Source organism: Alexandromys fortis, unplaced genomic scaffold (assembly GCF_014885135.2).
Source record: "Alexandromys fortis isolate MF-2015 unplaced genomic scaffold, M_Fortis_MF-2015_v1.1 scaffold_83, whole genome shotgun sequence".
Lineage (NCBI taxonomy): Eukaryota > Metazoa > Chordata > Mammalia > Rodentia > Cricetidae > Alexandromys > Alexandromys fortis.
This window is the reverse complement of record NW_026068001.1, coordinates 389,964-406,004: the sequence shown is the minus strand read 5'-3', so window position 1 is coordinate 406,004 and position 16,041 is coordinate 389,964. Positions and strand designations below refer to the sequence as shown.

Here is a 16,041-nt window from a genome sequence, read left to right as displayed (position 1 = left end):
TTAGACCCCTTCCCTTTTGACTCCTCCCTCTTAGGCCCCTCTCTCCTCTCAGGCCCCTCCCACTTAGGTTCTACCCTTTAGGACCCTCCCACTTAGGCCCCTCCCCTTTTGACTCCTCCCTCTTGGGCCACTCCCTCATCTCAGGCCCCTCCCACTTTGGTTCTACCCTTTAGGACCCTCCCACTTAGGCTTCTCCCATTTTGACTCCTCCCTCTTAGGCCCCTCCCTCCTCTCAGGCCCCTCCCACTTGGGTTCCACCCTTTAGAACCCTTCCACTTAGGTTTCACCCTTTGGATCTCCCTCTACTCTTGGGCTCCTCCCTCTTAGGCCCGTCCCACCTAGGGCCCACCCCTTAGGTCCCCCTTCTCTTGGGCTCCTCCCTCTCTTAGGCCCCTCCCATTTAGACCCCTCCCCTTTTGACTCCTCCCTCTTAGGCCCCTCTCTCCTCTCAGGCCGCTCCCACTTAGGTTCTACCCTTTAGGACCCTCCCACTTAGGCCCTGCCCCCTCAGGCTCCGCCCATTTGGATGCCTCCCTCTTAAGCCCCTCCATCCTCTCAGGCCCCTCCCATTCGGGGTTCCACCCTTTGGAACCCTTCCACTTAGGCTCCACCCCCTGAGCCCCCTCTCCTCTTGGGCTCCTCCCTCTTAGGCCCCTCCCACTTAGGCTCTGCCCTCAGGTCCCCTCTCCTGTTGGTCTCCCTCTCTCAGGACCCTCCCTCCTCTCAGGCCCCTCCCTCCTCTTAGATCTCCCCACTTAGACTCTGCCCCTTTGACTTCTCCCCTCTGGACTCTTCCCCCTTCGGCCACTCTCTTTTTTTGGGCTCCTCCCTCTTAGGTCCCTCTCACTTAGGCTCCACCTCTTTAGCCCCCTCCTCTTGGACTCTTCCCTCTTAGGCCCCTCCCACTTAGGCTCTGCCCCTTAGGCCCCTCCCCTCTTGGCCTCCTCTTTGAGGCCTCTCACTCCTCTCAGGCCCCTCCCTCCTCCTAGGTACCCCAACTTAGGTTCTGCCACTTTGGCCCCTCCTCTCTTGGGCTCCTTCCCAATAGGCCCCCTCACTCCTCTTGGGCTCCTCCCTACTCAGGCCCCTCCCACTTAGGCCTTGCCCCTCAGGCCCCTCCCATTTGGATGCCTCCCTCTTAGGCCCCTCCCTCCTCTCAGGCCCCTCCCACTTATGCTCCATCCTTTAAGCCCTCCCACGTATGCTCCGCTCCTTGGCCACTCCCATTTGGCCTCCTCCCTCTCGGGCCCCTCCCACTTAGGCTCCACCCCTAGCCCCCTCCCCTTAGATTCCACCCTCTAGGCCCCTCCCACTTAGGCTTAGCCCCCTTGAACCACCTCCCTTATAGGCCCCTCCTTCCTCTTAGGACCTCCCACTTAGGCTCCACCCCTTGGACCTCCTCCCTCTTCAGCTCCTCCACTTAGACTCTGACCCTTTGGTCTTTCCCCTCTTGGGCTCCTCCCTCTTAGGCCCCTCCCTCTCTTAGGCCCCTCCCCTCTTAGGCCCTCCTCCCTCCCCACTCCTCCCTCTCTCCAGTTGACTTACATCACTCCTCACTCTGCCCCTCCTCTGAATCACCCGTGTGTGATGTATACTTGTTCTGGACCCTGCAAGCCCTTACTGTGCTCAGATGCTTAGAGAAGCCACATATCAGCTTCCACAAGTTTATCTTAGGCTCCAGTATATACCCATATACTCCTTGAAGTCAGTTTGTATCTTACCACTTTTCGTTCCTGATCTTGTTGTCGTTTTGGGCTGTAAAGATCTACCTTGCACACGCCCCTGCGGCTGTGTAACCAGTCAATATCGTCAGACATCTTTAGGAAGAAGCAAAAGAATGTGAAATTCTTATATGTGGTTTATAAAATGAAGTCAATTTAAACAAAACTGGGGGTGGGGGGGCTGCTCCCATTTGCTTCATAGAGATTCAAGCTAAGAATCACAGAGAAGAAAGGATGTGAAAGTGGGGAATGGTGCTGAAATTTTTAAGGCACAGGATCAATAACTTGTCAAAATATGTGGTACTAAGTATCGTGATCCATGGTAATATAAGACACCAGCAGGAAAAGTGGTGATGAGGAAGCAAATTTAAGTTTAGAGACTAGGGGTTATATGTTGTAATCTATGTCTACCCAACTGAATGAGAGTTTTGGTGTCTGGGACTTGTATTTTCTCCAGAATTTAGTGAGATAAATTTCTTCTCCTAAGTATTAGAGGGCTGCGGAATTCATTTTTACACATATAAAAAAATTTATTTTCTTCTTCAGTTTACTAGATTATTAGATCTTTCCTCTTCCCTCTAGCTCTTCAAACTAGTCTCACATTCTGTTCTTTCCCTCTGTCTCCTCTTTCTTTCCCTCCTCCTGGCTCTCCTCTTCTCCCTTCCTCACCCCTTCTTGCTCTGGTCTCCCTCCATGCTCCTGCCTTCCTCCTCTTCTCCCCCCCTTCTCCCTCCTCCTTCTCTTCTCTGTCTTCCCCCATCTCCCTCCTGCCTCCTTCCCTCATCCATCCACCCTCCCTCCTTCATTTCCCTCCCTTCCTCCCTCCCCCACTTCATCTTTCCATCCTAACTCCATTCCCTGTCCCTTGTTCCTCCCTCTTTCCCTCCTTTGAAATTCTCTCCCTCCCTCCTATCCCCACTCCTCCCCTTCCATTACTTATCGTTATCCCTAGTCCCTCTCCTCCTCTCCACTTCCTCCCTCTCTCTCCTTCATCTCTTGCTTTTCTTCCCTCCAATTCCCTCTCTCCTGCCCCTGTCTTTACTTTTCCCCCTCTCTTCTCCATTCTCCCTCCCCTTATTTCTCTCCTTCATCCTCCATCTCTCTCCCTTCCTCCTTCTTCCCATTCTCCCCTCCCTCCTTTCTTCCTCTGAACATTCTCTGTACTTCCTCCCTCCTCCTTCCTTCCATTCTCCCTCCTCCCTCTCTATCCCTCCTCCCTCCACTCCCTCCTCTACTCCCTCCTCCCTCCCTTTATTCTCCATCCTCCCTCCCTCTCTTCAGCCCTCCTCCCTCCTTGCTATCTTCTCCCTCCTCCACTCCCTCCTCCCTCCCTTTATTCCCCATCCTCCCTCCCTCCTCCCTCTCTTCAGCTCTCCTCCCTCTCTCCATCCCTCCTCTCTCCTCTCCATCTTTCCCTTCCTCCTCTCTTCCCTCCCTTTATTCTCTATCCTTCCTTCCTCTCCTCCGCTTCATCCCTTTTCCCTCCCCTCCCTCCCCCTTACCCTTCCTTCCCCATCCTCTTTCCCTCCCACCTCCCTTCCTTGACTCTTTATCCTCCTTGTTTCCCCCTCTCTTCAACCTCCCTCTCTCCCCTTCCTCCTGTTCCCTCTCTATTTTCTCTTCCCTCCCTTCCCCATTCTCTGTGTCTTTCCACTCCTTTCTCCATCTAACCTACTTCCTCTAACTCCCTCCCTCCCCTTCCCTCCTCTATTTTCCTTCCTCTCAGACCTCTTTCCCCTTCTCTCCCTTTTCTGCCCTCTTGCCTCCCTCCTTCCTTCTCCCCATCTACAACTCTCCCTCTTCCATCTCCCTTCCTTCCCTCCCTCTTCTTTCTCTCTCCCTCTTTTCCTATCCTCTTTCCTCCTCCTCTTCTTTCCCCATCTTTCCTTCCTCCCTCTTTCTCCCTGTGTCCCTTGACCTCTTTTTTTAGAAGATTCCCTAGAGATTTGGGGATGTTCCAATTAAGAAACTCTACAAAACTTTGAAAAGCTCTTAGAAAAGGGCTTCCTGTACCCTCAGATGAGAGGGTTTCTTTTTTGAAGAGCTAGTGAACAAGTACTAGCTTCAAAAAAGCCAGAGGCTAAGAGATCCCTTGTAAGATTTGGATCTTACAAAATTTGTAAAAGATAAAAGGTACAAACTCATTACCTTGATGATGGAGTTCTTTTGGACCTTTGGCTGGATATGTGCCACCCAGAAGGGAGATGTGCCCCTTTAGATGGAAGTGGGCAGTGCCAAGTTCTTAGGCACTTGCAGCTGCCTGCCACCCCGGTCAGCTGTTGGACCAGACTGATGGCTCTGGCTGGCTCTGGCCCTGGGGTATGCTCAGGGGGCTTTGTTGGGTCACAATACCCAGTATGTTGTAACCTGAGCAAAGGCAAGGCACACCCGGAAAGCTTAGTAACCATTTCATATCCAAAGTATGCTAACCTGCCTGCTGTAGGCCACATTTTCACTATATTTTGTTGGGCACATGTGTTTCATAATATTTTACACAGTTCACAACCTCTCAGTATCAAGCATCCCATTCCTTTCCCTACTAGACTTTGAGAATAATTTACAAATACAGAACTGCCCCCAGGCTTTGGAAATGAAAGTTTTCTCAGTTCAGTGTACCTCTCTTTGAATTTCTCACTACAGTACCAGAGTTCTATAGCAAGAGATCTGTAGATTTGTGTTGAAAGAGAGGAATTTTGACCAAAGTCACTCTTAGTTATCCCAAATAAAATGAAGAGTAAAAACTCAAGGCTGTTTTAGATACTAACAAGACACCTCCTATTCTAGCCAAAAAGGAAGCTTCTACCTTTACAGTTCCGAAGTAGGCAATCATTTGGGACGGCTGGGTGGTTCTTTTCTGGAGAATTTGGATGCTGTGATGACTCTTCCAGTCTGCCTCAAGATGGTACGGCTTTCCTCAACCCTCCATACTCTCCTAAAGCCTTACTTGCCAGCTGGTACTAGAACTTCAATTTCATGACATCACTGTTTCTATAGAGAACAGTGGCAGTACAAAATGATGGCCTTTATTCTTAGGATTCTACTTACTCTAAGAGGTCCAGGAAACTTTGATATTCACATTTATATCTTCAAACCATGAAAAACACTTAAGCATCACTTACTGTTCCCCATCCTGGCCAGGGTTTCATTGCTGGCTACAGTATGTTTTAGAGAATTAATCATTATCCATTAAGATACTTCCTGTTTAAACCAGTTTAAAAATATTAGCACCCACCAAAGGGCTCTCTTTTGTATCCAAATCATACTTTATATTAATTTGTCCTTTCTCCGTGTGTCCCTTATTTCACCAATTGAATGTGAATCCACTTAATGTCATTTGAGATGCTCCCCTAGATAGTAGAGTTGCATATTGCAGTCATGTCTTCACTTTTTTCTTATTGCATGATTTTTTCCTGAAAAGAATCAAGCAAAGTTCTATTCAGGGCAGAGAGGGCACCCATGACAGATTAGGGAAATGATCTCACCAAAGTCTAGTTCAGTGAACCAATGAGTTTATTGGGGTTACATTTAGGAGCATAGATGTGCTCAGGCACATTGTCTCAGTGGATGGTCCCCTCATGGTCTTGACTTCTTTGCTCTTACTCTCACTCCTTCCACTCTTCAACTGGATCTTGGGAGCTCAGTCCAGTGTTCTGATTTTCAGCTTTACAGGGTTATTTTTTGTCTATCATGGTGGGGAGTATGGCAGCAGACATGGTGCCTGAGTGGCAGTTGTAAGTTTACATTTTATCAGCAAGTTGGAGGTGGGGGTGGCCAGGGTACAACAAAGGAAGAAAAGAGGGACGGGGAGGGAGGGAGAAACTGGCATTGGCATTTGAAACCTCAAGCCCAGCCCTAGTGACACACCACCTCCAACAAAGCCACACCTCCTAAGCCTTCCCAACAGTCCACCAACTGTCAGCCAAATATTCAAATACATGAGCCTATGTGGGCCGTGTTTATTCAAACCTCCACAATAAATCCATAATTTTAATGATTTTCTTGGTTAATAATTGATGTGGGAGGGCCTAGCCTACCACTGCTGGTTCCACTTCTGGGTAGGAGGTCTTGGGAAAAGCAAAAAATGTAGCTGAACATGAGCCCAGGAAGAAAGCCAATAATCAGTATTCTTTCATGGGTTCTGCTTCAGTTCATGCCTCCAGGTTCCTGACTTGGCTTTTTTCGACGATGGGCTATGTTGGGATGTATAAGTCAAGCTATCCCCTTCTCCTCAAGTTGCTTTTGGTCATCATCTATCACAATAAATGGAAAGCAAGCTAGGACACCTCCCACCACTTTTATCAATTATTTTCTCAAAAATCCTGTTTTGTGTAGTCTCATGGCTAGGAGACAATATTCCAAATAGCCATCTATAATGCACAGTTGTTTGCTATGCACTGTCCAGTCTCCTCATTCTGGGGTGCTACCGCTGCTCTAGGCTCCCTATACGTTTGCCTACCCTGACAGTTGCTATTGAGCTAGTATTTGTTATTCAACCCAACTCAGGCTCAAGGGGAAGCAGGGCCACGCTCTAGCCTGACATACTCGCTTCTGGGACTAGCGTTTTGGTTTTGACAGGCTTTGAGCCAGTACCATGGCCCTTCCCTTTTCAACAGTCCTAACTGCCTACTGAAAAGGCCTCAGACTGAGTCAACAGTGCTCACTCCGAGTATACTTTCTTTCAGGGGTGAAAATGTACACATAGCATTCTAGGGAGAATAACAACCCAATCCTAGGATAAGTTTAATATTTGTTTTGTCGTTTATGTCCTCTGTGTACCGTTGCTCATCTTCTAAGCCTTTCAGAAACGCACCAATGTAGCATTTAGCTTTCTATCAGTTTTGTTCCCCAGAAATTCTACCTCAACACAAATCCTGCCACATTTGTCTGTGAGTGGCATAGAAAACTGATTGCTTTATAGCTTTAGGAATCCAATTTACATGTGATTTAAACCATTTAGATGTGTCTATAGCCACGCTTCCTTGTGAAGATCTCATCCCACTATGGGGCTCAGCAATACCACTCAGCCAAACCTCATGCCAGATTCACAGTATCTGCTCAATCAACACCAGTCTTTCAAAACCATTCATTTTTAACGAGGTCTACATATGTGTGTCTATGTGTAGGCTTGTGTACATGATTGCAGTGTCTCCAGAGCTCACGTGAAGTGCGCTATTCCCTGCGGCTAGATTCAGAGGTGGGTGTAAGCTACCTGATTCAGGTCCTCTGAATGGGACACAAGCTTTCTTAGTCATGAAGCCGTCTCTCCAGTTCTCACCCTTTTTCTTAACTCTCCTGGGAAGACAGTTCTATCAGGCCTGGTGACGTGAGCTTTAAGCACTGTGTCTATTGTACCCAGGTCTCTCAGTAATGCCGCTTTCCCCTTTACTGTCATTTAATTCCTAATGAGGACCTCAACCCGAGAAAGCCAAGTACCCCTAAACAGTTTGTATAGCCAGTCTGTCAGAAACATCGGGGAGTATGATTTCTCTCCTATTTGCCTCAAATTATACAGCCTTTGTCTCAAGGGACATTACTCCATTTCAGTGGCATCCGAACTGGACCCACCCATCCCCACACCCTACAACCTTTTAAACTAAGCTAAGCTATAAAGGGCTTTTGGCTTAAAAATTGTACCCCGTTCAAGCAGTTCGGATGCCATTTCTCCTGTTAACACAGTTTCCTGTGCTGAGCCAGGAAGCCCTCTATCTACATGCCAAACCATGGATTTTATTAAAAGTTTGGCCTGAGGAATATCTTCTAACACTTCTACTTCACTTTCTCTCCTTCCTTGCTGCCCAATTCTTCTCACAGATTTCAGATTTTTGGATCGCAGGAAGGCTCTAACAAATATCAAACATATCCCCTCTTTCTCTTGCATCCCTCCAGTGGTAAGAAATGGCATGTCATTGCCTCCATCTTATGTTCTAGTCCCCTCAACCGTTTCCCTGCGAAATTAAAGACTAATGTAACGTGGGAGATACTATACATCTTTTGTTTGCTGTAATCTTCCCCTTACATGAACAAGTTCTTTCTGGACAGACACACCTGCTTCAGTTGATGTCTTACTACTTACAGCAGAGACCACACAATAGCTGCCACCGCCTGTTTATATGAACCCACTCCGTGTATGAAATTTTAAGGTTGGGATGTATTACTGAACCTGCCAGTTATTTGGGAGCATCATTGTGCTCACGAGGTGGACCTCACTCATCAAGGAGGCTTGCCTTTCCACCTTCCTTCCACAGAGGAAGACGGCCACTCTGTGATTCCCACCAAAGGATGCTCCACTCTGTGATGTAACTAAACTGAGCTACTCCACGGGCAGAAATAAATGTTTATCGGGGGCCAAAATGCCAAAGTTATCTCCCAGGAGGGAAGAGAGAAGCAATATGTTGAAAAGGCAAGCAGATTTTGTATGACAGTCAGTAAGGTGGAAGTCTTTGAACTGTTTGGATTTATTAGGAACTAGATGTCCTTGCCTGAGGAAGTTGAAATTTGGCGGTTGATTAAGGGAAGTCCTTATAAACAGAAACCTGTCTTTAGCAGATCTGCTTTCATGGTAAGCAGAAACCCATCTTTCATAAGATCACTGAGGGTGCTGAATTTAGGCTTCTGTTTATCCGATATCAATTCTTCTGTTTACCTGACCAAAGAACTGCCATTTTAGGGGCCCACTTTGGACCTAACATCCCAGCCTTTTGTTGATGATAAAGAGTAATGATAATCCTCTGGCTACTTCCTGCTGATTGGGGTCTTAAAAGGGGGGTCTGGAATGTTGGTCCAAGGGGTTTAAGCTGGCAGGAGACCCCATGAAATACCATTAGAAGCATCTGGTTTACTGATTGTTGGAATATTTCTTTAATCCTCTCCTAAAGGAACCAGGAGAGACAAGGGGCAATCATTATGAGAAGATAAACAAAAATGGGCTGAGTAGGGGTAGAAGCCAAGACCCAGAGAGGACCATGGCAGTTGGTCCCGGAAGGCTGTAGTTTGTAAGCCAGTTTGTGTAAGCTTTTAATCCTGTATTCCACTGGGCAGATTGATCCACATAGTAGCAACATCATTGGCAGTTGCAGTTTGGTGAAAATCTGTTGAGCCAGATATAGGCTTTGGAAAGAAGATAAAGTTAAGGAGCTTAAGAGGATCTTTGTCTTGAAACAGTTTGGGTGATAGGATCAGTAGAGGGTCGAGGGAGGACAAGATCAGCATGTTCCCAGAGAAGATGTTTACGCAGTGAGAGAAGGTACACAGTCATGGAGTGGGGCTGGCTCCAGAGGAGGTCACTTTCCCCAAAGAAGAGAATGGCTATACAGTAACCCAGGTGGGCTTGGATGTTCGCTGTGTGGTCTGAATGCAAATTAGGGCTAGAGGTAGGCTGTTAAGTCCAAGGAAGCTAAGGTTCAGAAGACAGTTTAGATAGATGTGTCTTAATAAATCCACTAGCCTTTCTACCTATCCTGAAGATGAATAGAGATGAATGGTAGGCCATTATCCAGCTGTATTGATTTAGGAAGTCCAGATCTGATAAAAAAAAAAAAAATATCATTCATGAGATGGAAATGTTGCGGGGTATCCCCCAGAGAAGATTCAGACATGGGTTTAAGCCAATAGAAAGTCTTTATTAGCTGGCCAGTGGCTACACTGAGTGTTCAGGATCCCAATGTAACCCCAAGCCTTCCTCGGGGTGAGATTTCAAGCATAAAAACCATGTTCTGGCTTGATATACTTCAGTTAACAAGACAGCTAGCTAGAAGCCAAAAAGCAAGTTAGTACATTTAGAGACTTTCCTAGAACTAAGGACTTTGATGGATTAGTCTTTGTTTTAGTTTTGGCAGATGGTTCTGTCTACATGATGCATTTTATGGCCTGAATGACACATCCATCATGGAGTCAGTTATGCTAAAGTCTGGGGGCCTTCTAAAGTCTGAGGCCCTGCTACATTCTACTCCGGTCTTAGTGGATGAGTCAAATCATGAACTCATAAAAAGGTGTATTTGGTTCTAAGGACCACCAATTTTACTGAACGCATACATAATTGTACATGTAGTTCAGGGGCCTTCTGTTGAACCAATCAGAATGAGAATTAAAGGCACAGTTAGTACTGACAGAGGAGCCAGGGGGACCAAGGGAACAGAGACTGGCATCTGATTTCTGGCTGGGAGTGATAAACTCTCTCCCCAGGGTCCCTTCCTGTGGCATAGAGTCTGATTACCTGGGGCTTTCATGTTTCCCAAAGGCCAAAATCTTTTTAAAGGAATTTTCAGGAAGCCTCAGTTTTACAACCCCAGTTTTTACAATGGAAACTGCCTTGTTTCTGGAAACTAGGGAGCCCAGCCACAGGGCCTGCAGAGATTTGTAAACTCTGTATTCCTAGCTCAAAAGATAAACTCCCACATTGTCTCTTTCTCCAATACAACCAAACAGTTAAAGTGGGCATCAGTAAGTAAAGATCAAGATGGAATATGGATTTCTGGTCTGTAATCACACCAGCTAATACCTTCCCTGTATCTGTCTTGTTTAGTTTCCAGTCCAGGCCCCAGGATGGACCATTCCCCTGTATTCATACCCACAGGGCAAAGCACAAGACTCAGGAAGGGGTAGAGGGGCAGGGAGTGGAAGGGCCTGGGCCCAGTGAAACCTTGATTTCAATGGGTCCAGGGTCCAGAGACAGTCCATTTGGCATAGTGGTCCATGACCTCTGCTCTCTTGACCTGAGTGTCCTGAGTATGTTAGAACCTTGGTGTAATGCCAGTTACCTTCACAGCCATAGAAGTGGAGAGAGTCACTGTGTAGAATCCTTTCCAATTTGTACTTTGACTGCCTTTTTGACCCAGAAGGATTATTAGACTCAAACAAAAGGAAACTAGCAGTGGACTCTGAGGTTTGCTAGGTCTCTCAAATAGTCCAGTGAATAGTTTTTATGGAGGACTGGAGGTCCTTTAGTGACTTGAGAAAGGAATGATTAAGAAATTTCTACCAACTGCTGCTCTCTGAGCCTGGGAAGCAGTTGGGGAGGTCTTTAAAATCTCTCATAGGAAATAGATACCTCACAAAATGGGTGCAGCTGATTAAGCAAAGCAAAGGAAGGAGGCCTATCCATCCTTTGCTGAACTCTAATAAGAATTTTGTTCAAGTTTGTTTTAATGTCCTGTTTACTTTTTCTACCTGCCCAGAACTGTGAGGTCTAGATACACAATGTTTTTTAATCTATGTCTAAAGCTTTAGCCATTGAGAGGCTTTAGCTATGAAAGCTGGGCTGTTGTTGGACCTCATTGCTAGGGGGAGGCCAAATCGGGGGACCAGTTTCTGGAGGAGCTTTTAAGCTACTATTTGAGCAGTTTCACTCCAGGTGGGTGACAGTTATAACTACCCAGCAAGGCTATAAAAACTATCAAGTATTTTATCCTCCCCCAGCCGGCCAGATCTAGGTGAAGTCAGTTTTACCAGTGTTTGCCAGGGTGTTGATGTCTCATTTGGGCCTTTCCTGAGTAAGGGCTCTCTGTGTTCAGTTCACATGACCACAGACCTGGCATCGGCCTGAGACATCCACACTAGGCTGTCCAGTCTAGGAGTAACATACCTTGGTCTGAGCAACTCGGAAAATTTTGTGGGCCCCAGTTGAGTAGGTTAAAGTCAGTTACCAGAATCCTGACACTTGTTTTGGGGAGAATCATCTTTCCCTCTGGTGTCCTCCCTCACCCTGCGGGTTTGAGCTGTTCATTTCTTCTTTACCATGGAATCTCAGGCAGCTCTGGATTGGGGAATATCATCAAAATATCAATAGGCCTCATTGGTCTTAGGGCTGTTATTGGGCAACCAGATCGGTGGCCTGGCAGTGGAGGACAGCAATTTGTAGGGGAAGCCAAATAACCTCTAAGAAGACCAAGATTTTTTTCTTTGTTTTTAATGTCCTTTCTACCATGGGTGAGAAACCCTCTTTCTCTAGTGGTCATACCATGGACATGTGCAGTAGTAAAAGCATAGTGATTGTCTGTGTATGTGGTGGTGGACTTTCCTTTTCCCTATATAAGAGCATGGGTCAGTTGATAAGTTCTGTTCTCTGGGCTGGAATACCTGGTTGGGGCCCAAACTTATTTTAGTTAAAGTAGCTACTGTAGCTTTCACGTGGCTGGTTCCACCTTTCATCTCGTGACAGTCATGGATAAGCACCTGTGGGTTGTCATCAGGCAAAAGAGTAGAAAGATTGATGGAGGTGGATTTCTCAAACTGGCCTGGAGGGTGGTTCTGGAGTATGGCCTGGTACTGGGTCACACGGTCATTAGACAGCCGGTGTTCTGGTGCTCGGAGGAGGAGGAGGGCCTCAGCCGTGTCATGGGGTGTTGTGACTATAAGATACTGACCCAGAGCTAACGTGTTAGTTTCTTTCGCTAGACTAGCAGTAGCTGCCACAGCTCTCAGACAGGTGGGCCACCCCGTGGCTACAGAGTCAAATCGTTTGGACAGGTATGTTCCAAGACGATTCCAAGGTCCCAAAGTTTGGGCTAAAGCCCCCTTTGTCTTTTGTTTTATGGACAAATAGATGAAAAGGGTTGGAGACATCTGGAAGTACTAGGGCTGGAGCTGAAGTCAGAGCTGTTTTTCAAGCCTCAAATAAATGTCTTTTGTGTAGTGTGTAGAGGCTTTGTGCCCCTCTTTGTGTTAGTGTGTAGAGGCCTTGCTATTTGCAGAAACTCTGATGTCCAGAGGAAGCAATATCCAGGGGCACCTAGGAACGCTTGAATCTGTCTCAGTCTTTGGAGTTGGGATCTGAAGTACGGCAGCAATCCTACTCTGAGACAGGCTCCTTTTGCCTCCCCTTGTTGGGTCCACAGGGGTTGTGCAAAGATGGGGACAGACCACCAAAGTCTAATAAATCAGAAGCAAACTTCATTCCAGGAAAAAAAAAAAAATTAAAAAAAATCTCCATGGCCCACAAAAAGCTTATCAGCTAACGGAGACCACAGCCAGAGATGGCTGTAGCCAAGCATTAGGCAATAACAAAAGAATTTTTCAATCTCAAGGTAAAACTCAGATACAAACTGTCCTTCCTTGCAATTTCAATGAACAGAGTTTTTCAGTTTAGCTAGTGTTTGTATTCAGCCCATTGTTTTCCCCTGGCGTTCCCTGATGGTGTTTACCAAGGCTCGGCACCTCCCCTGACACTGTCAGTTTTACACAGCAGGGAAGGGTAGGGGACAATATAAAGCCAAAAGGTCAAAAGTCACGTGCATCCCATCATTGAAAAGTTAACTCAGCTCACATCAAGGTCTAATCATGAGTGGCCAGGGGAGGGGGGTATCTAAAAGCTGATCCTCAGTTTGCAGAGCCACCCTAAGTTTGCAGAAGGCCCTTCAACCTTGCAAATAGAGCAATGGGTTGTAAAGTGTTAATAGTTAACCCTTAAACTGCTGAGAAAGCTGCTGACAATCTGCTCTCATTCTCCTCGGTTTACAACAATCCCTCAGTGGCCCTTCCTCCCACCCCTGGAAAACCTCTGACAGAAGGCCAGGAGGTCAGCATTTAGTATCTCATTAGATAGGGTTAGAGAACTTCTAAATTCTCGTGGCAACCTGGTCCATGTAGCCTGCCCATTGTAACCTCCTTCTGGGTCTGTACATTTAAAAGCAAAGATGGGTTGACTCACTTTGCCAATGGGAAAATGAAGAATGTGTTTTCTAGATCCAAGACAATGTACATCCTTTTCTCTGGAAGAATCAGACTCGTGAGAAGCAGAGGTTCCAGATTTCTTCACAGGCAGAAGAGGAACTGGCAGGGCACCCAGGATGCCTGTCTCTTCAAGCCAGGCAGTTTGGAATCAGTTTCCCCCTTTGAGTTCAGGGTCAATGGGTATTGTTTAATATGGACAGGGATAGCTGAACAGGTTAGATGAACAATTATAAGAAGTTGGTGTTGGGCCAGTCCTGAAGGCTTGATTTCTGTCCATACCCCCAGGAATCTTTGTTGTCAGTCTGAGAGGTAGTCCAGTTGTATCATATGATTGTAGGCAGAACTTTCAGCTAGGAGATATTCTTCTGACAAAGGGGAAGGCACCAAAATTTTGCTGGGTATCTGTATGTCTAACTGTGTCTCATCAACAGATGAAAACAGAACTGACAGAGACACATAGAAAGACACATAGAGACACACATACGCACACAGACACACAGGAAAGACAACCAGGAGTGGCCACCACCGCACATCCATACAACTGAATGTGCAGAAGGAATCTGGTGACACTCACACAGGTTTTAGATACTGGATCAGAGGCTATGTCTGACCTCTCCTATGTGTCCAAACAGAAGGTGCCTTAACCAGACTTACCTTCAGAGGTGACAGACCAGGTGACTTTCTAATTTGTTTCCTTTCGGGGTGGAGGTGTCAGATTCCTCTGAAATATTAGCTAGCAATTGATCAAAGGGAGTCTTGGGGACCTGGAACATCTGAGGTTATGAACCCTCTAAGAGATCCTTGTCAACCACACTCTGCTCTGCTCTGAGGGGCTCTGAGACCCCTGATGTCTTGAGGTCTGGTCTCTAGGGATCTTGCCAGGGCCTTCAGAAATGTTGCGGGGTAACCACCAGAGAAGGTACTCAGACACAGGTTTAAGCAAATATCAAGTTGTTGTTAACCAGCTAGCAACTACACTGGGTGTTTGGGATCCTAGTGTAGCCCTGAGCCTTTTTTATGGTGAGTTTTTAAACAGCCTGTGTTGCCATACTTCAGTTAGCAAAAGCTGTTAGCCACAAGCAGAACTATGGGAGCCAAAAAGCAAGACTGGTACATTTAGACACTTTCCCAGAACTATGGGCTTTGATAAATTAGGGCTTTGTTTTAGTTTTGTCAGGCGGTGGTATCAATCTGCTGAGTTTTACAGCCTGAATGGCACTTTCATCATGGAGTCAGTTGTGCTAAGGTCTGGGATAGAGTAAGGTCTGGGACCCTATAACTAAATCAGATCACTTCTAAAGTCTCTGCAATAGTAGGAAAAGCTTCTCCACTTCCTGAGAATGTGTCTACCATATTAAGAAGATATTTATGTTTCTTGTTCGGAGGCAAATGTGAAAAATCTGTCAGTCTTCCCTCAGAAGATAATCCTGAAATTGATATTGGTTGAAGGAAGGAAGGAGTCCTGGTGTGGGGAGGTGCAGGTGGAACATTTCTGGGTGATAGACTTAGGAAGGGCAGAAAGGATGTGATAGAAGAATAGATATTGAAGAAAGTGGGAAAGAGGTTGAGACTCAGTGTGAAAGGACGTGCGAATAACTGTCAGAAAGAGCTTTGCTTTAGCTTCAGGTAGACAGCTCCTGTCCTGTAATCCAAGCCTGACAGCTCATAAGGACTCCCATAGCCTAGAGGGCCTGTCCCTGGGACTCAGAGTTAAGAGTGGAGGAGCTGCCCCAAAAGAAGAATAGAATGAGGGTAGGGTTTTTGGCTGGCCGCTTAAGCAGTCTCGACAGTAAAAGTATTTTCTAAGGCTCTATTATTTGTTCAGGCCTGGTGACCTGACAGTGAATAACTGCCATCTGCTTAGGAAGATAAGAGGCTTCTAGCAGCTTTAATATTAGAAGCCCATTGGCAATCTGCGTGCCTTTGGTGGTAAGAAAGCCCCTTTTCTGTCAAATGGAAGCGCAGCGGCATAAGATGTGGAATGAATGTTTAGTATCTGTGTATATGTTGGCAGGTTCATACTGTGCTAAGGGGAGGGCTCTAGTGAAAGCTATGAGCTCTGCCTTCTGAGAAGCAGAGCCTGGTGGTAAAGGGGCAGACTCTACAACATATTCAGGGTACAACCAGAGCAGGAGCCAGCAGAGCTGGGTGACGAGCTTCCATCCACAAACTAAGTATCATCAGGCTGTGCCAGATGGGAAATGGAAAGCTTCAGATTTTTGTAGGGTTTCAAGCGACTATAGGCAGGAATGGGTGAGGGTTGTGGCTTTGGCAAGGCGTCAGTATGGCTGGCTTGAGAAGAGGAAGGCAATCAAGTGAGATAGCAAGGATGTCCTAAGAAGGTGATGTGAAAAAAGTTGCAGCTTAGAAGGGGACAAAGTCGAGAGGCTCTCGCATGATAGGAGATCCTTGAGCCAATGCGAAGAAAGGGCACCAGGAGAAGCAAAGGCGGACTCAGGACTCCTCAGCCAGCAGGGAGGCTGCCACCGCCTAACTGTTCTAACTGTCTGGAAAGATTGGCAACAGGGGCAACGGTGGCTCCTCTCATTTGTCCCCAGGCCCCATTTTTAATAGTATACAGGATAAAGGGTTGGTCAAAGTCTGGGAGAGCAAGAACAGGGGTCTGTAGGAATGCCTCTCAGAGGTGAGAGAA

General features: G+C 46.7%; 1 protein-coding gene across 1 annotated transcript in view; it reads right to left on the bottom strand.

Moving 5' to 3' along the window:
• Positions 1-4,551, bottom strand: part of Akap4 (A-kinase anchoring protein 4) — a 13,363-nt gene extending 8,812 nt beyond the window's left edge. Inside the window, exons 1-2 of the mRNA XM_050160981.1 lie at positions 4,525-4,551; positions 1,722-1,817 (exon numbers count right to left, since the gene is read on the bottom strand). Of these exons, the coding sequence (XP_050016938.1) occupies positions 1,722-1,817; positions 4,525-4,551 (123 nt within the window). The remainder of the gene's footprint in view (positions 1-1,721; positions 1,818-4,524) is intronic.
• Between the last annotated feature and the right edge of the window lie 11,490 nt (positions 4,552-16,041).